Source organism: Argentina anserina, chromosome 5 (genome assembly GCF_933775445.1).
Source record: "Argentina anserina chromosome 5, drPotAnse1.1, whole genome shotgun sequence".
In the NCBI taxonomy this organism is placed as follows: Eukaryota; Viridiplantae; Streptophyta; class Magnoliopsida; order Rosales; family Rosaceae; genus Argentina; species Argentina anserina.
In genome coordinates, this window is record NC_065876.1 from 23,961,789 (window position 1) to 23,981,702 (window position 19,914).

The 19,914-nt window shown below is 38.4% G+C and overlaps 3 protein-coding genes across 3 annotated transcripts; all 3 read right to left on the minus strand.

The window, feature by feature from the left end:
- Window positions 1-340: 340 nt before the first annotated feature.
- LOC126796067 (uncharacterized) lies at window positions 341-10,032 on the minus strand. Its single transcript, XM_050522832.1, has 6 exons — window positions 9,315-10,032; window positions 8,730-8,791; window positions 7,776-7,843; window positions 7,442-7,491; window positions 845-961; window positions 341-678 (listed from the first exon to the last, which is right to left on the minus strand). Exons 1-5 carry the CDS (start codon window positions 9,337-9,339, stop codon window positions 942-944), a joined length of 225 nt encoding a protein of 74 aa, XP_050378789.1. The 5' UTR covers window positions 9,340-10,032; the 3' UTR covers window positions 341-678; window positions 845-941.
- Window positions 10,033-10,539: 507 nt separating this feature from the next.
- Window positions 10,540-13,105, minus strand: LOC126796066 (probable small nuclear ribonucleoprotein F). Its single transcript, XM_050522830.1, has 5 exons — window positions 12,985-13,105; window positions 12,509-12,596; window positions 12,345-12,382; window positions 12,157-12,221; window positions 10,540-10,783 (listed from the first exon to the last, which is right to left on the minus strand). The coding sequence occupies exons 1-5, from the start codon at window positions 12,988-12,990 to the stop codon at window positions 10,714-10,716; spliced, it is 267 nt and encodes an 88-aa protein (XP_050378787.1). The 5' UTR covers window positions 12,991-13,105; the 3' UTR covers window positions 10,540-10,713.
- Window positions 13,106-13,364: 259 nt separating this feature from the next.
- LOC126796038 (uncharacterized) lies at window positions 13,365-18,784 on the minus strand. Its single transcript, XM_050522801.1, has 10 exons — window positions 18,434-18,784; window positions 18,227-18,301; window positions 18,087-18,140; window positions 17,793-17,871; window positions 17,590-17,717; window positions 17,315-17,398; window positions 16,724-16,807; window positions 16,245-16,396; window positions 14,770-14,920; window positions 13,365-14,084 (listed from the first exon to the last, which is right to left on the minus strand). Exons 1-10 carry the CDS (start codon window positions 18,782-18,784, stop codon window positions 13,650-13,652), a joined length of 1,593 nt encoding a protein of 530 aa, XP_050378758.1. The 3' UTR covers window positions 13,365-13,649.
- Between the last annotated feature and the right edge of the window lie 1,130 nt (window positions 18,785-19,914).

Here is a 19,914-nt window from a genome sequence, read left to right on the forward strand (position 1 = left end):
GTTGTTGAAAAGCAAATGATGTGCAACGAAAATGAAGTACTGCACCACCTTGCGTAATACGTACGCTAGCTATTCTAGAGCACAGTACATTGTCGATCATGTGTGGTATATACGATGGTTTTTATTTTTACCATCCATATATTTTAATCTGAACTAGGCATCCTGGGTCTGAAGTGAAAGTCGAATGATCTGAAAAAGGCATCACTTAATTACTTTCCTTCAACTTCAAATACTAGAATATCAAGTTGCCGCATAAAGATGTGTTCCAGATGTGTAGGGAATATAATCAGGCCCTGCCAATACTATATTTGGTTGCATCAATTTCCACCGCGACAAAAAAGAGAACTAATACATATGCTTCATCATATTGTCATCGATTCATGATAAGGAAAAGGAAACTTGAAGATGAAGCAGATCGCCTAGACCATCATGTAATTTTGTTACAACATATGTACATATGGCGTTCAAAATTACAGGAGCATCGGATATTTAAGGATGTCTAATTACAATGTAATTTACAGCGTGTACATGGAGTAAAATTACCTCCAGCCATTTGGCAAGTTGCAACTGATTTATATCCTATACGGCGGCGACTGAATATGTCTGGAACAAGTATGACAGGATCTTCTTGTAGTCACCAACGTGAGTACCAGTGTTGGGATCAATTAAGTGGGGAACCTATAAGAAGACAATTTATAATCATCCATATAGTTTCCCAGTAACAGATGATCATGCGAAGGAAGAATCATTACGGAGGTCGAACAGAAGTATTAATGACAGGGAGCAAACTCTTTGGACCCCGATGCAAACTCTTTGGACCCCAACACGCTGATGTAACTCTAACCTCTTTGGACCCCGATGCATCAACAAGTAGCTTTGACCTCAGGGACCCTTCTCCTACATTCTGTAGGATGTAAGGAAGCTCCAACTCACAAAGTGCTTCACGCACAATTCGTGCATACTGCCAAGAGTTAAATCTAAGAAATGGAAAGGAAATATACAATATACATCCATGATGCCATAAAGCTACTGTAAGATTCTTTTGCCCCATTTTTAATTGAAGCATAAGATACATAATAGTTTGCATTGGATTATCCTAGGGTTTTGCTTGCAAGTCATGGAAAATGGGAAGACTACATATCCACATAGGACTGTTATTTATCTTTTTGGTTAATCATGTACCCTTTCTGAAAGCCATGTCAGAAGCAGGCAGAATATGAAGACCCGGTTCCTCTCCTTCCAGTGGTAAAATACCGATTGTTTTCCTTGAATTGATGATTTGCATATACAGATTCAATGATATATATAGGCTAATTTACACTATATACTAATCTCTCAACTAATCACTCCACTACATACTGTTTCCTCCACTAATTCTTCATTCACCTACTACCATCCACTCACACTCCCCCTCAAGTTGGCGCATACATATCAACCATGCCCAACTTGTCAAGTGAGTCATAAAAAGCTTTCTTAGATACTCCTTTTGTGAGCATATCGGCAAGTTGCTCTTCTGTATGAACAAAAAGAAAACTGATGATCTTCGCGTCTAGCTTCTCCTTTATAAAGTGACGATCAACCTCCACATGTTTTGTACGATCATGTTGTACAGGATTCTGTGAAATATCAATAGCTTCCTTGTTGTCACAGTACAGATGCATAGCACATTTAGGTTTAATACCCAACTCTTGTAGCAAGTTTCTAAGCCATAACAATTCGCATACTCCTTGAGCCATACCTCTGTACTCCGCTTCAGTACTAGATCGAGCTACTACCTTTTGTTTTTTACTCTTCCATGTAACAAGATTACCCCCAACAAAGGTAAAGTACCCTGATGTGGATCTTCGATCTGTAATATTTCCAGCCCAGTCTGCATCTGTGAAGCCACAAATTTCAAGGATTTTATTGTGATTAGAGAACATTACTCCTCTCCCCGGAGCTGCCTTTAAGTACCTCAAGATCCTTACAACAGCATCCATGTGGTCCTCGCTGGGATTATGCATGAACTGACTTACTACACTTACTGCATACGCAACATCTGGTCTTGTATGTGATAGATAAATCAGACAGCCAACTAGCCTCTGATAACGAGGTTTGTCAGTAGGGACTTGATCTGGATACTCTGCTAACCGATGGTTCTGCTCGATAGGAGTATCAATGGGAGTGCAGTCCAACATACCTGTCTCTGTTAGTAGATCAAATATGTACTTTCTCTGACACAGATAGATACCATCACTTCCCCGGGCAACTTCAATGCCTAAGAAGTACTTGAGTGTACCTAGGTCCTTCATCTCAAACTCTGTGGCAAGCTGTTTCTGTAATCTATCCACCTCAACAGTATCATTCCCAGTAACTACCATATCATCAACATATATAATTAGGGTTGTTACCTTCCCTTGTTGATGTTTGAGAAATAACGTGTGTTCTGAATTACTCTGTTTGTAGCCAATCTTCCTCATGAATTGTGAGAATCTTCCAAACCAAGCACGAGGTGACTGTTTAAGACCATACAAAGACTTCCTCAATCTGCATACGGAGTTACTTGGAGAAGCGGCCACATATCTAGGCGGAAGATCCATGTATACTTCCTCCGTTAGTTCTCCATGAAGAAATGCATTCTTAACATCAAACTGCCTAAGTGGCCAGTTCAAGTTAGAAGCGACAGAAAGCAATACCCGGATAGTGTTTATCTTTGCAACAGGTGCAAATGTCTCATCATAGTCTATGCCATATGTCTGGGTGAACCCCTTCGCTACTAAGCGTGCTTTATACCGGCTTACTGACCCATCTGGATTATGCTTCACTGTAAACACCCAACGACATCCTACAGTCTTCTTGCCATATGGTGGAGGTACAAGCTCCTAAGTATTGTTCTTTTGTAATGCTTTCATCTCTTCCTCCATTGCTTTCCTCAATTTTGGATCTCCCAATGCATCCTGCACTTTGTTAGGTACTAATACAGTAGATATTTGATTCACAAATGACTCATATGACTTAGATAATCTTTTGGTAGATATAAAATTCGCTACCGGATACTTGGCTTTAGTCTAAAGGGTAGGTTCATATCTTTTTGTTGGTTGACCCCGAGTAGACCTATTTGGCAAAACATATTGTCTACTATTAGCTCTAGAATGACTAACCTCAGGTGAGTGATTTTCTGTACCAAGAGAGCATTGGTCAGGGGTATAAATAGTTGTACGGGAGTCATGAGGAGCAGTTGTGTTGTCAGCTTCTGGTGCCTGAATCTCTTGAGTGACGACCTCAAGTGGTGCCTGTGTGGCTTTGGTAATCTCAACGGAACCTATTACCATATCAACTGACTCACTTGTCTCCCTCTCTCCATGATACAACTCTTCAAAAAATGAATTCTCCCCCTGAAGAGCAGTATCAGAAGAGGGAAAATAACTCATGTCCTCAAAAAAGGTAACATCCATAGTGACATAGTATTTCCGAGTAGGGGGATGATAGCACCGATACCATTTCTGATGTCCTCAGTACCCAACAAACACACATTTAATCGCCCGGGCATCCAACTTAGAACGCTGATGTGGTGGAAGATGAACAAAAGCAACACAACCGAAAACACGAGCAGGAAGATTATGAAAAGAGGGTAATGAGACATGAGATGCAAGTACCTCATATGGAACTTTCCCTTGAAGGACATGAGAAGGAAGACGATTAATAAGGTGGGCGGAAGTAATGACAGCATCACCCCAAAGGTATTTAGGCATGTGGGCACTAAAAAGAATACACCGAGCCATGTCAAGTAAATGACGATTTTTTCCTTCAGAAACCCCATTTTGCTCAGGTGTGTAAGGACACGTTGTTTGATGAATAATCCCGTGTGTGTTAAAAAACTCCTGAAAGTGATGATTCACATATCCCCCCCCCCATTATCAGAACGAAGAACTCGAATGGTGGCATTATATTGTGTTTGGACAGAGGTATGAAAGGCACGAAAAACTGGAAAAACCTCATCTTTATTTTTAAGAAGAACAATCCATGAAAGATGTGTGCAATCATCAATAAATGACACAAAATATCGCATGTCTGACACAGTAGACTCTTTAGAGGGTCCCCAAACATCAGAATGAATTAGTTCAAAATGAAGAAAGCTTTTAGTAGAAGTACTAGGTGAATAAGTAGATCGATGACTCTTGCCCAAAACACAGGTCTCACAACATAAAGAAGACTCGTCCACACTAATAAACAAAGTAGGCATAGATTTTTTCATAACACTAAAAGATGGATGCCCTAAGCGACGATGTCATAACCAAACTTCACTTAGCTTGTCAGAAGTGGAGAGTAAAGCGGTCCGAGACTGTCCCCCTGGTTTTTCCCCTACGTATGTCAGATCCAGATGAAACAACCGGCCCCTCAGATACCCCCGACCAATTACCCGTCCGGTGAGAAGATCCTGAAAGATCACATACATAGGAAAAAATGTTACAGAGCACTGAGCGTCAGCGTTTAATTGGGAAACAGATATCAAATGATGAGATAAAGCAGGTACATAGAGTACGTTGTGAAGCTCTATGGTGGGAGTAATACGAACGGATCCGGATCCTAACACGGGAAATGCCTCACCATTAGCATTAGTAACAGAAGGTACGGGTGGAGGGGATAATATGGTGAAGTAAGATTTATCATAAGTTATATGATCAGATGCACCAGAATCAATAATCCAAGTATCAAAACTAACAGAGTGAGAAATATTGAAGGCCATACCAATTTGACTATGGCCAACGATGGAAGCGGTAGGTGCTCCGCCAGCAGTATGATGATCATTCCCAACCACACCATAGATATCGGGTTCCGGAACTAAGTGAAGAGCTGCTCTTGCCTGGGGACGATGATTAGGCCTCTTGGGCCTAAGATGCGGATATAATTTCCAACAGGTCGCACGAGCATGGTTAGTATCATGGCAATAAGAGCAAGGAGGGCGAGGTTGATTCCCGAAACCTGGTGGTGGTCCTTGTCGATGAAGGGGGGGTGGAAGTTGCTTGCAGAAGGGGTGGTGCCGGAGAGCGAGCATGAATAGTAAGGCTGGAAATGACAGCCGGTGCCGGAAGAATACTCTCCTGCTGAGACTCATCCTTTCGGATATAGGTGAAAGCGGTGAGTAGGCTAGGTGGTTTGGTCATTCGGAGCAATTCGCCTTTCGCACTAGTATGCTTGGCATCAAGACCTTTCAGGAAATGGTGAACTCGTTCAAGCTCCTTCTCCTTATGGTACCAAACAATATCCTCTTGATTTTTTTATCATGCAAGGACGTTTCACATCAATCTCAGCCCAAATATTTTTTAGCTTGGTGAAATAATGCGCCACCGGTTGCCCATCTTGGTGTATGGCCAAAGATGTGCACATTAACTCATGAACCTATATGAAATCAGAGTCATTAGTATATAAGCTAGTCAGTGTCTCCCATATTGCATGTGCAGTAGCACATGCCTCCACGAGATCAACTATCTCATCATTCATAGCTTTCCACAAGATGGACATGACAAGACCATCGTCGTCGTCCCATTTGTTGTAGGCAACAATATCCTCAGGACTAGGAGCTTTAGTGACGCCGGTGACATGTCCCATCTTGTGCATGCCTCGAAGATGAGCAGCCATGAGTCGTTTCCATTTACGAAAATTGCATCCGTTGAGTTTGATGCCCCCAAAGGAATCACTGTCAGAATTTTTGACAGATACTTCGAAGGTCGGAACTTCAGGGAGCGGAGAACCCTCAGTTTCATGTCCAGAACCCATTGAAAAAGAAGCAATGTAGTTAGACAGCAAAAAACACAAAAAAAATGAGAACAATCTGTCACCGGTGTACGTGTCCTGACAGTGAATATGCACTGACAAAATAGGGTGGACCGGGTCGGGTCAGGTGGACTGGGTCGGGTCGAGAGCTGGCCGGATCGAGAGCGGGCCGGATCGAGAGCAGGCCGGGTCGGGTCGGGTTGAGAGATAAATGTTAGGGTTTCTGAAGAAAAATTTCGTGAAAGAGATGAGCGAGAGGGACAGTGGCGGGAAAAGGGTCTCGTCGATGGAGCGAGAGAGAGAGCCGAGGAGAGGGAAGAGAGGGACCACCGGAGGAGGGCGTCTCGGAGATGAGGAGCAGCGGCAGAGATAAGGAGCAGTGGAGCAGCGGGTCGATGAGGAGCAGCGGCAGAGCCGGAAGGACGGAGGGACAGTGGGCGATTAGCTCCGAGGAAGGTCAATGGCGACGTCGAGCGGCGAGCCCAAGTGCGGAGCGGCCAAGCAGAAGCAGCGGAGAGGCGCCGGAGATCGACCTGCCGGAAAAAAAAGGAGAAAGAACAGAGCAGGAGGCTCTGATACCAAGTGGTAAAATACCGATTGTTTTCCTTGAATTGATGATTTGCATATACAGATTCAATGATATATATAGGCTAATTTACACTATATACTAATCTCTCAAGTCTCAACTAATCACTCCACTACATACTGTTTCCTCCACTAATTCTTCATTCACCTACTACCATCCACTCACACTTCCCCTATTACATACCCTTTTCTGTCTGCTTCAGATGTTATAATCTTCGTTTCTATTTCCAAGTCTTCAGATATTCTAATCAAAAGGTAATCTATTCACAATTGGTTTGGCACATCTTAACTTTAACAGCTTAATTTTCGCTATCATGCACTAAGAGGGTTTGCCAGCACATGCATTTTGAAACTGGAACTATTTCCTTATCTATGAATCTATCAGTGGATCACATCCTTGATCAATCTAAGCACTTAGGCCGAAACATGATATTGACCCAGGTTTGTGGACACATTGTTTAATCAAGGATAAAGTATAAAACTTCCTTTCAACCTCCGAAAAGCAAAACATTTCTCTAAGCAAACAGATTAGAAAACAACACCCCACTCCCTACAAAGTTCTGAACCCTAGATTACAACATCCTTCCCATGTAACAGAATGGGGAAAAAAAACTGTTCTTTTAAAGCCCTTGAAACAGAGGCCCAAAGCGCTGCCTTAAAATTTACTCTCACCCCTAGCTCCTCCACTCCTATTGCTACGTAGGAATTTGCAATATGGCAGCCGTACATAAGATTTTAGAAGGTGTAACTATATTGTTGAAAATTTATTTTACTATGTGATATAGCAATGCAGAGGGATAATACAATTTTGTTAGGTACAATAATTTTCTGAAAACTAATAAAAATACATTGCGACCAGAAAAAAGGTGAAAACACCTTGTCTTCTTCGAATTATTCATCATATGACTTTTCTATTGATGGCATTGCATTATGTAAAGCCTCAGTACCTAGAGGACCAGAGTACATAACTGTAAATGAAGTTTCATAACGCGCCGGTTAAAGCATGCGCACACGCACAGACACACACAGACACAGACACAGAGAGAGAGAGAGAGAGAGAGAGAGAGAGAGAGAGAGCTGTAAAAGAAGTTCTATAACTTACCGCTTTCATACATTGATATACCGGTATTTGGATCAATGAGAAAAGGAAATCTGCATAAATGATATTTAAAACAGTAAATGAAGAAGGCTGGTCTTAGACATGGTAATTGCCTTCTCTGACAAGAAAAGGCATGATAAGTTGTTAAGATAAAAATCCATCAATGCAGCTAAATTACATGTGACAATTTATCATCATCAAATATATTTGATGTGTAAGATGGCCTGGCCCAACCCCATTGACTTCCCATTATATAATGCAAAATAAAAGCAGTGTATCTTATCAGAAATCAAAGATAGCAAGTATTATGCTCAGATAAAGAAATGGAATTACATACTGCTCTTTCCCACCAGATATGTTGACCAATTCTCTGTGTCTTATTGAACCTTTTGGACAAGGATACACCTGCAAATATACACCACTAAGCTAAGGTTCGAAAAGCTAAAAGAAAGTTAAGTACAAAATTGAACAAGCACTCTGAAGCATGTAAAGCTATCGATGTTGTATTCCAGAAAAATAAGGTACAAAAGGAAAGTCGAGCAATTCAAAAACACGAGTCAATTTGTTATATAATGCATTGACTCCATTTATTATAACATGCTCAATACAATCAAATATATAAGCACTGCTCTTATTCTGTCTACACACTATTTACTACCTATGACATGGTAGTAGACTGCTTGCATTATATGTTCAAAGGTTCTATAAGTTACACCGAATGCAAACACTTGTGTGTGACTTAGTTAACTACGTTTACAATTGTCAGCCTGGAAGAAAATGTCCATATACGATATACCCAGCCAAGTCTAAATTGAAAGTCAAATTGCTCTTCTGTTTGAATATCATAACGTTCAATGAAAGTGGAAGTTTGTAATGCAGGCTGATAAAAGGAGGTCAACCATTGGCGAACATAGAGGATTTACAGATTCTAGTACAGTTGTTGAATCATTTTATGAGTGATTTTTGCTTTCTACTATGGAATTTATAAGAACATTTCAATTATTTTCCAGGATTATCTATAATCCCTTCCTTAAACTTTGCCTTCAGGCAGAAAGGTGGACCTTAGATCAATTTCAAAACTGCTAGCTGCTCCAATAGGATCAATCTCAGATGTTAAAAGTTTCATGAGAATTAATTTTTTGTAGAAGCTTCTGATTCTTATTTTAATATTATATACAGGATATTCTTAGACTAAATGGTTAAAGTTTGAAACTCAGAATAAAAGAAAGTGCAGAAAAGTGTACGATTTATTCCAAGATTTGGGACAGGTAACACATAACTTGGTACTCACCTCTGCTGAAAGATCTAGCTCAGTCAAAGCTTCGCGAACCCTCCTGCAAAAAGGGCAGGCCTCTGTTGACAAAACTAACTTCAGATTCAAACAGAAAGAGGAACAATGAAATAGATCAAAATAGAAAGTAGACTCCGTAGAACCAAGGAATATTCATTTTGGGAAATAAAATAATTGTCATCAGCAGTAATTATACTTAAACACAAGTTTATACTGATATAGATACATTGGTTTTTGTTAAATATAGATACATTGGTATCATCAATGGTCTAACATATAAATCAATGTTATAGGTAACCAGTTGGCTGAGATAATATCGACCTATTTTGACTTGAAAACAACAGCACATAATAAAATCTGAAGACACTATATGGATTTGCATTAGCTCAAAGCAAATTTTGAGTTGTGGATAAGTATGTGTAATGAGTCCTTTGAGAGTTGAGACCTAAATATATAGTTTTGGGGTGTTTATATGGGATATCCATTTATATCCCCATGACAATAATTACTTATACCTATATTCGAAACCACTTTATGGAAATGGCCCCTTAGTTTCCTTTCACTCATAACTAGAAAAAGGCTTACCAAATTCAAAGAGCTGCAAACGCATAGGAGGATCCAAGGTAGTGATGTCCTGGCTGTCCAAAATCTTCGATCTTGATCCCCAAGGGAATCTAGCCAATGTTGACAAGGAAGATGTGGCTACCTATTTCGAGAGTGAAAGGTCAGCTGATAGGTAAAAGTCTTCAGAGATAGACAGCTTCCTGATGAAAATTGGTAATATGACTCAAATCCAGAAATCAGTTGATGATGGATACGGGCATGCGTATAGACATGAATTGATACGAAGAAGTTGCATCCCAGATAATACGAAAACAGTGATAGATATTATTGCTACAGAACATCTAATTGACAGCAATAAGTTCACACAAGTTGATTGGGAGCAACTGATTCCCCCCTCACAAGTTCCTCATCATCTCGAAACGTGTGTATCCCTTTCTGCACCAGAGCAGTGTACAGATGGTCTGTGAAATTTTTGCGGGTATCTGTACCTCTGAAACTGAGGAACACATCGTACGTCAATTTACCGGATGGAGGAGACGAAGAAGAAGAAGAATGAATATCTGCTTCAGTGGTGACTGAAGGACTGGTATTAGTAGGATGCATAGTCTCAATTTGAAAACCAAAAAACAGCACCAAATACAAACAGTGGAGAAGAAGAACAAGAAGTACAACTTTACAGAGATGAAGCCAGTGAAAAACAAAACAGAGAAAGAAACTAGAGGGAAAATGGGCAAATGGAACTCAAGAGGACAAGCCGGACAGTGAACCCCATCACTCTTCCTCAAGTTCTTAGAATGAACAACTTGGACTTGGACTTGTTTTATAAGAATGAGAGTGTAGGGTTTTGGTGTGGACTGGTGTGTACGGTAGTTTAGCCTTCACCCTCATCATGATCGATCATGATTATATTCTATGGTAAGTTTTTTCATGGTGATGCATGCATAGAGTCCCAAGACATATTCTGATATCTCTTAATCTATTTTATAGTGTCCATTCAGAAAAATCACAGTTCACGTGAATCTCGTACGTCAAACTATTTCATAAATTATGCATTCTTTAGAGTCGAAAGTTGCTTCGAATTATCCGGTGACCCAAAGCCATACATACATACATTTAGAAAATGGTGGCAACTTTGCATTATAGAAACAGAATTGTCACATCTCCAAGATAAAGTAAAATACTGCAAAATTTGGTGCACTTAATTCGAAAGGTTCCCTGTCAGCGAACCATTTGGCCTAATATAGGAAAAAGAGAAAGAAAACTTGAGTCATATATCAATTGCAGGCCTTCGGCATACACGTCCATCAAACATCAGACAGAACCTTCGAATATATAAACACTACAGATAATTAAGATACAATACTGATTTTCACTGAGTTTCTGTTTTGAGAACCAACGCCACTCCTACAAAGTTAACATCTCAGTCTTGTTCAGCATCTTCAATTTCTTCGTCCTCAGGCACCCCACGAAGATAGAGAACATTGTTGCACCTGTTGGATGAAAATATGAAAATATAATTCAACTCATTGCTTTGAGGAAACAATACACCAAAGTAATTGCACTCCACCCAATACAAGTAACAGAGTTATATGAGAGCCGGTTCTTGGCCATGAAATTCAGAATCAATCACTTCAGAGCTGTCTATTAATTCACGCATCAACTAATACTTGTTTTCCTAGTGATTCACTAGTTAATTCATGCATCAGATTTCTTACATGTGGGTTCTGTTGTCCATTTTCAGTGTTTTCTTCTACATTTTATTCAAAAACTAAATGAAAACACAAGGCAAGCATATTCAGAGCAACAAGGTCTGGAGATTTATTTAGTTTCGATTTTCTAGGCTTCTAACCTAAATCTCAAGAGTTGCTCCTGCCATAATTTCCCACTATTGCAAAAGAAAATGCTAAATGATCCAAACTTTTGCACTTTTTGAAGACCTTGATACATCAATGAATAATTTCCGGTTCTAAACCTTTTTTCCTAGCACTCTCACTTAAGTAACACAGATCCCTTGGGTAAACTTGTACAGGCCCCAATCAAATTTTCACATAAAGGTCACATTTGGAAGAAAAAAAATTGGGAAGCATGAATTGGGATTCAAAATCCATTACTCATATGGCCCCAAACTAACTCCGGTCATCAAAACCCAGATTGGAAGCAAAGAGTTAAAAATTTGGACTCTCTAAATCTGTATCTTGTAGTTATATGTGCTTCAATCTAAACACGAGGACTTCCAATTTATCCATCTTGAATATGGAGAAGCTAAAATTCTAAGATATTGAAAAGGACTCTACACTAGAAACCACAAAAGGGAATTAGGTTTCACTATTACCAGCCAAAAGAATATGAAGAGAAAAGTTCTGATCCCAACTACCATGTTGGGTGGTCACTACTGAAAGATCTGGTTTTTCTCTTAGCTTTAGATATGAGGATATAATCTAATTAATTATGAAAATTTTGTAACTGTGAAATATTAACACTTTCACGTTATAATCCTAACAAAAATTTGGAAATGTAGATGAAATCTAAGAGTTGAGATCCTAGAAATTAACATAATATGCAAATCTAGTTCTCATAGGTATGAATTTTGAGAATGATATAAATAAACTTTCTCATTGTTATGAAGTAAATGCAGCTCTGCTGCCTATATGGTCAACATGTATATCATCTTTACACAAACTGCCTCTACTACTGGAAATTGTTATCTTGAAGCATAGAGAAGCTTCACAAACCTAAGACAGTAGCTGTAATATATGCTTTATGCTATATCCTAAAAAAATAAATAATAATAATGTGCACATGTAGACAATAAAATATTAACAGAAAAATTTCATTACACTTCAAAACATTCCATGTAGCTTACCTGATCAATATCTCCCCAAGATTTCCAGTAAATTGTCCATCAATATATTCTTCAGTGTTTGCCAACTGTGATAGAAACAAGCCATACATAAAGGATTAGTACGACCAGCTTCCTAGCCTTACCAAGAAGGAAAAAGTTAAAGAAAAAGAGGGCCGAGAGAGCATGAGTTCAAAATTTTAAAATAGTACCTGCAAATTCATATAGGAGTCCACTGAGACAAGGAAACCTGAAAGCACCGAAAATTAAAACATAATCAGGAACACACTGAGAACATGCTAATTAAATTAAGTCCCAGAACAATATCATAACATACGAGTGAAAAACACTACTCGAGGTAAGGAAAACAATGTACCTTTGTATTCCATTCCCCATTTGAGCTTCACGAACACGGTCTTCCCAGTGAGATTGTTCAAGAAAGGTTTCGGGTTGACTGGAATTGTCTGCATTTGGATAAAAATCCACATAATGTCATTGAGCACAGCAAGTAGGACTAAGAATACAATGCACAGCTATGTACTCAGTTAACTAACAACTATACAGTGGCTCTTTTTATGGTGAAATTGCCCAGAAACTATTGTTCTACGTGTAACCCCCAAATTAAAACTGAAATATAATTAAATTCATAACCTTAGCACATTTGGTACAATAAAGAACCGTACAAGATTGGAGCTTTGGAGACCCAATACGAAGTTTAAGCACACACAACTCTCAATTAGACAGAAGATTCAGATATATGATGAAGAAAATTCGAAACCTCTTGCCCTAATTAGAGACCAGTAAAGTCAAGATTGGGGAAAACCGTAAAGAGATGGAGACGAATTCACTTACGGCCATTGCGGAGAGAGGAGAGAGCTTCGGTGGAGCTGTGGTGCGCTTTCGAGGTTTTTGAAGAAGACCTAAATGGGAGAGACTGGGTCTTGTTTTGTAGGGTTTTTAAGCAGAGGGGTTTTAGGGTCTTTTTGTATATTTGGATTTGTGTTGGGCCACTTATATAGTTTTTGAAAACTTGTGGGACAGAATTTTAATCTAAAAGTTTAAATCTCAAGATTCTTAAAGAAGACGTCGATTCTGTTCTCATGCGGCACGCTTAATTGAATATCGTTAAAATTAATTTTTTTTTTTTGAGAAAATAAAGCTAAAGAATTATAAATTTGTAGAGTTTAGAGTTTTAGAGATTAGGGTATAAAGAATAACAAACTACATAGTCCAGTGATCATTCTTATCTTATTGCAACATTAATTCAGACCACAAAGCTTGTTGGAGAGACTATTGACTATTACCGCAAATAATTACCACAAATGCAACCCATTCTAGTGCAACACATTTGGCCATCAACCATTGAAAGCAAGACAACCATTACAAACTACTGCTATTACAACTCAATAATGCTTCTATCCATGGACACGGATCACCAAAAAGATCAAAGTGATATATACTATAATGCTTCTGCATCTTGAGATCATCTATGCTAGTCTGAGCTATAATATGTCCAATCACTTCTTCCAAAACTTGACTCCCCAATTCAAAGTGGATCCGGGAATTGGTTTTCCAGGAGATGCATGCATGTGTTTTTTGGCAGCAGAAATTCCTGAACTTTTTGATCCTCCATGAAGTTCCAGACCATCTATATGACAGGACTCTGTTACATCTGGTATAAATTTAATCTTAACCGGTTTTCCAAGTCCCTTCTTGTTCTCCATCCTTGCATTTTCAAGAGCTTTCGTGCATACAGGGAAACCTTGATCATCCCAAGACTCCAAAATTACCCCGGAGCCTAAGCAGGTTCTTCCCTGGTAGAAAGCTGCAAATTGCCCCGCTGCCAGACCTAGATCATCTTCAGATAAGTTTACAACTGCCACATCATCATTGCCATCTTCACCATGTTCAAATTTTAAGGTACAATCGCAAAACTGAGGCCCATGTCTGACCTGAACAGTTTTAAAACAAATAATATCAATCAAAGACTTTCAAATCCCAAAATGGCAAGCATATCACATTTAGTCTATATCTGACAAATACAAGTAAATATTATTTAAGACTTTTCTGATTAATCCAGTGATTAAGATTTACCAAAGTTAATTTATTCTAAATAATAATAAAATCAAAAGAAGCGGCTGAGAAATGGGTAAAAAAAATGGAAAGATCGGTACATGGGAATAGATCAGTGGTGAAATATACATCAGAACCTAGTGGTGAAAGACTCGTTGTCCACGTATCAGCCAGTCTTAAAGAGTCACTATTTATGCAACAGCCAATCTCGGAAAGCTATGTATGTTTCATTATTCCTTACAACTCAAAAGAAAAGAACAAATCAACCAAGAGAAAAACACACCCAAGTTCAAAACTATTGGTTGGCTTATTTATCTGCAGACTTCATATTCAGCAAAGCTATCTGCACCGCAAATACTGATGACATAGTGGACTACATCTATATTTAAAGGTGCCCATCAACTCTGTTAGACATGTACACCACCTTATCATCAATACATTATTACATAGTCTTACTCAAATTTGTTTGCGAGACTCATCTAAACCAATTTTTATTTAGGCTCATAGGTAAACAGCTTAGGTAAACTAATGACTTTTGTAGCACTTGGATTTAACTTTTGTTACCTTGCACTGTAACTGATTGATCTGGTCTGGAGGCAACCCCTGTAGCCATTTCAAGGATCCCACACGAAACAAGCGTCTTCGTTTGTCAACCGAAAAGTAATTTCTTGACACAAAAACCACATTGTTCTTTACATCCTTCTCAACTACATACCTGCGTAAGATAAGATAATTCCTATTTTAGCATATATTTTCTGCTTACAATGGTTAGAAAATATTAAAATGGCACCTATAAACTAATACATTAATTCTCACAAAGGTGGAATGCAGCAGAAATATGTGCACATGCAAGTATACAACCTTCTTCCTATGTCACAATCTAAACTAACAAAAAAATACTGCAACTTTAGAAGAGATATAAGCAGAGACCTACGTTTTAAGTTTACAAAACAAGGTTCTATTCTGCCTTTCAAAATGATTACACTCTAGCAAACAGACTTCTGATTCTCAACCAAGAGAAATAGCACTTGCTGAAATGAAAACACCATAACTAAAAGAAAACAGTTCTTATCATAAATGGTATGGTAAACATTATATATATGCTCCACAAGAAATATTTTACCGTTTACATCATAAACATTATGATAGAGGTTCCAATCACTTATAAAGAACCTCATCAATAGACTGCCAGCTTTTAACCCTTTAGGCTTTAGTTTGGCCAAGAAGGCTGCTACCATACCCAGACCAGAAATCTCCCCTAGCCCAACCACATAATAAGAATGCTGCCTTAAGATTCATTTTCATCCCAATTCTAGTATGAAGATCAGATGATTTGAGTCCAGTCATGGAAAAGTACGTCAAATGGGCTTGGATTGGAATAATAACAATGTGTTGCTAAAATCAAGGCACCAGGTTCAGGTCAGCATGATCCATGAAAATGAGACCATGCCTCCAATCTACCTAGGCTCAACCTGCAGGTTGTTAACTGACCAACAGGCAACAGGTCAGAACAGGCTACCCAGATCCTCCTAAATGTACGACTCATAGTCCTACCCGTGAAACGCCATAACAAAGTAGCCCATGGGCTAAGGACCAGGCCTCCTAATAGGAATGCTGGCTCAGAACACAATTTCAGCCAATGCTCAATCTGCAGGTGATCCCATCTTTAACAGGCTATGGAAAAGCCCATCAGCACTGTCTTGGATGCCCATCTGCAACCCTGAAGCCATCCCCACAACATGACCCATGAGAGCAGGACACTGGAGCCACCACAGGCTGTTGACTGACCAACATGTGAGAACAGGCTGACTCCACCACAGCCTTAACAGTATGTCTCTCTCTCACCCACACTAAATAACTTGCAACTCAATGCTGATGTTCAACTTAAGAACAAGTAGAGATAACATAAAACTGGAAAAAGTGAAAAAGGTGATACTAATCACTGTTAATATTGATGACCATGTTTAACATTTTGGGTGAATATAAGAATAAATATCAGGAAACTCAAGTAGTACAGCGATCAAACTTAAGAAACATACCATGGTCCTCCTGAGAGCCGCAGACCTTGACGTTGACCGATTGTATAGAACCAAAAGCCCTGATGTTTTCCAAGGAAATCTCCTGTCTCTGCTTCCAATATGACACCTTCTTTTTCCCCTATGTGTCTTCCAATAAATTCACTGAACCTAATCTACAGCCAGAATTAGAAATTTAGAAATACAGAAGTCAAAGAAAATACATTATGGATTTTAAGGTCAGCACTCAAGGCCATCAAAAGCTGGTAAGAGGGACATTAGAAGCATAAAGAGAACTTGTTGAACATAGTCTGCACATTTTCTGTCTGGTACCAATTTCAAGGATGCTAATTATAACACAAAACATCTAGCAGTACATTGATGGCTGCCCATATGTTTAACCACTGCCTGCAATTTTGTTGAAGATATTTTCTTTTTGTTGTCTGTTTCATGTTTCTATCAATGAATTACCCTTAAAAATAGTCACAGCAGGGTTGACATACCTTACCAAGAAAGCAAATTCCTTGTGAATCCTTTCTCTCTTTATTAGGAAGATCAAACTTTGTGGCAAGTTTGCGAACTTTATCCTATATCAATATTCATAAAGTTTAAGAGAAATGAAAGAGGAAAAAAGAATCATGTCATAGTGTTCTATTACTGTTGTGACAAGATATGGAAGGAATACATTGGAATGAAACAGCAGATGTCAGAAGAAGAATTCCAGTTTAAAAATAAAAAGGGATGGGATATTTACCGCTATGAGCAATAAGGGTTGGTTTTGGCAAAAATATTGATGCACTGAATATCATGGTAACAATGAAATAAAAAGGAACAATGTAGATGGTACTTTCCACCACACAGACTGAACATTCAAGATGAATAGAGGCTAAAACCAACTATGGTATCAATGTAATTACATGTTTATAGTTAGACAGTTTCTTAGTGTACAGTGAGCCTTTTCAGTTGCAAAAAATTATCATGCTATAGACAAAATTTGAAAATGGATATTTCCCTAATTTCTTTTCTTTTCTTTTTATCTTCCTCTTTTTAGTCTAGAATAAGCTTACATAAGTATGGCACTAAAGCCCACTAACCTTTGACAGACAACCAAGTGGAAAAATTAATCTCTTAAGCTGGTCCTGAGACAGATGTGAAAGGAAGTATGTCTGATCCTTCACCTAAAATTTCAAAAGATATTATCAGCAGGCAATATGCACATTAGCAATAAGGAGATAGAGACTCAGGGAAATGAATGCCATAATATAAAACAATAAACTCATTACGTTTCAAGGATCATCAAAATTCAGGCTTATGATGACAGTAGACATACAATAACCAAAAGTCACGAACAAGGTAGCGTATTCGGTACCATGTCTTGAGATAGTTCCAGAGCAGAATTCTTATCCATTTCATCTGCAGATGGGTGGACAACTTTTGCATAATGTCCACTTGCAACATAGTCAAATGGCATACTGCTTATGGCATCCATGAATACACCTGAAAATTTATATAAGCTCATGGAGACAGACTGAAATTTGAATTCAGATATTTTAAATTCAGCTGCCAACATACCAAATTTTATTCTTGTATTGCATAGAATATCTGGGTTAGGAGTTCGGCCACATTGATACTCTTTAATAGTGTAGGACACCTGAAACATGGACCAAATAATGCACAACTTAATCGAAAGAAGACTACAATAACACGTTCAGAAGTCAGCCAACAATAAGGACCAACAGAAAGTATGATTACTTATTGGAACTAACATGAACAACAGAAGACAAATGATTAGAAAACACAGACCCACCCACTAATACACTACATAGAAATGAGGCTACAACTAGACACAAGAAGAGGAATTCATACCACATGTTTCCAATATTCATCAGTCAAATGCATGACTTCTAGTGGCACATCAACCTGAAAAACAATGTCAATTAATACCAGTCATAAGATCAGAATCTTTTCCCCCTGCAAATATAGACTATAGAGAGAAGAAAGTAAACCTGATTACAGACAGCTTTTGCATAATCCAAGTCTTCTTCCCATGGGCATTTTGACCAAAAGTTCTCAAACCCTTCCTACAACAAAACAAAGCAAAACAAATCAAATGGGCATAGCAGAATACAGAAAGTTCAAGACTTTATTCCACTTGTTGAATACCCAAGTAGAAAACATCATCTATAGCCAAATGGGTAAAGTGCAAAACTTACTTGAAACCAGATTTTGAGGTAGAAGGCAGTGCAGGAGTGGCCGGCGGCGTGGAGGAGGCGGAGGGCGACACTGCTGTCGACACCGCCGCTAAGCAAGACTGCAACTTTAAGGCGCTTATGGGGCATGGAACAGGCCAGGTAAGGCCCAATGTCTCCATTGATGGTGAGTGGAGGAGGGTCTGGGTTTTGGGGAAGTACAGAGGAGGAGGTGGAACAGGAGATGGAGAAGGATTTGAGGAAGAGGGTTTTAGTGGGTTTTGGAGAAAGAGAGGAAGAGGGTTTGAGAGGCAGAGGGAGAGAGGTGATGCGGGTGAGGAGAGAGGTCATTGCCATTGGAGCGACTCGGAGCATTGTTTGTTCACCGTGGTTTGAAGTAGGGTAGACGTGTTTTATATGTGAGGGTGTAAAACGAACGAGTTGTAGGTTGTGTTTTTACAGAGACATGCATCAAAACCTCATTGAAGGAAGTAAAGAAAATAGTTGCAAAACCAAGTAGAAGAATTGGTCAGGTGGATAATATCTTGAACAAGTATGCAAATTCGTCAAGTGATTTGATTTTGACGATGACTTATTTGGATCAGGAGAACTGAAACTCCTCCCTCTTGTTGTCGATCGAGTCTCAAGCTTAATTAGTTTAACTACACGTTCAGCAAATTGGCTACTATAAAATAGTTAACAGAGCTGATGAGCTCATGAAACCAGTAAATTAGAGTTCTAAAGTTACCAGTGTGGAAAATCGGCTACCACTTAATATAGGACTACTGTTAATTTATTAGTTACTGTGTAATAATGAAAAAACAGATTATATTTGTAGTTATATCCATTTTGATTTTTATAACACATAATCATTTTGTGTGTAATTGAATCTAATAAAAAGGATATTATAGGTAAAACATATTTTGGTGATTTGGAGGATGCTGGCTTTATATAGTAGTATAGATTTTTATAACACATAATCCTTTTATGTAATTGAATCTAATAAAAATGGTATTCTAGGCAAAACATATTTTAGTGATTTTAAAATGTGTTAGATATAGTAGTATAAATAGACGATGAATTGGTTGATATTGACAACATACATAATAAATTAGCTCAAGTGGTAGCAAGTTAGCCTCGCACACATTGTTTTCACATCTCATAGGTTAGACTTTGTGTTTCATCCAAGGACTAAAATTTCGATGATTATGGAAATTTCGATCGTTCAAAAATGGAAATTTCGATGAAAATTTCGGAAAATATCAATATGAGTAAAATTATTGACAAAATTGATGGAAATTTGAATAAAAACATGGAAATTATATATGAAACTTTTAGAGATGATTATTTGACTAATTATCTATTATATTTCATATGGAAACCTTGTACAAACATTAGTCCATAGTTGGTTATAGTAATATAAGGTGAAATAGTCGTTGAGAATTTTTAATTATAATTAATTGAAATTTATTATTTTAACTATAATAACCAAATTACTACTAGTA

Bases quoted from the DNA above. Each gene is read 5' to 3' on its own strand.
- LOC126796038 (XM_050522801.1), bottom strand. From the start codon at position 18,784: ATGCTCCGAGTCGCTCCAATGGCAATGACCTCTCTCCTCACCCGCATC. The intron at 18,141-18,226 runs GTTTACTTTCTT...ATTGTTTTTCAG, and splicing joins CAAAAGCTGTCTGTAATCAG to GTTGATGTGCCACTAGAAGT. The intron at 16,808-17,314 runs GTTAGTGGGCTT...ATATTGATATAG, and splicing joins CACTTGGTTGTCTGTCAAAG to GATAAAGTTCGCAAACTTGC.
- LOC126796066 (XM_050522830.1), bottom strand. The intron at 12,383-12,508 runs GTACATTGTTTT...CGGTGCTTTCAG, and splicing joins ATGGGGAATGGAATACAAAG to GTTTCCTTGTCTCAGTGGAC. The intron at 10,784-12,156 runs GTAAGCTACATG...TTCATCCAACAG, and splicing joins CTTGGGGAGATATTGATCAG to GTGCAACAATGTTCTCTATC.
- LOC126796067 (XM_050522832.1), bottom strand. From the start codon at position 9,339: ATGCGTTTGCAGCTCTTTGAATTTG. The intron at 8,792-9,314 runs GTAAGCCTTTTT...TTTTGTCAACAG, and splicing joins TTTGCAGCTCTTTGAATTTG to AGGCCTGCCCTTTTTGCAGG. The intron at 7,844-8,729 runs GTGAGTACCAAG...GTATATTTGCAG, and splicing joins AGCTAGATCTTTCAGCAGAG to GTGTATCCTTGTCCAAAAGG.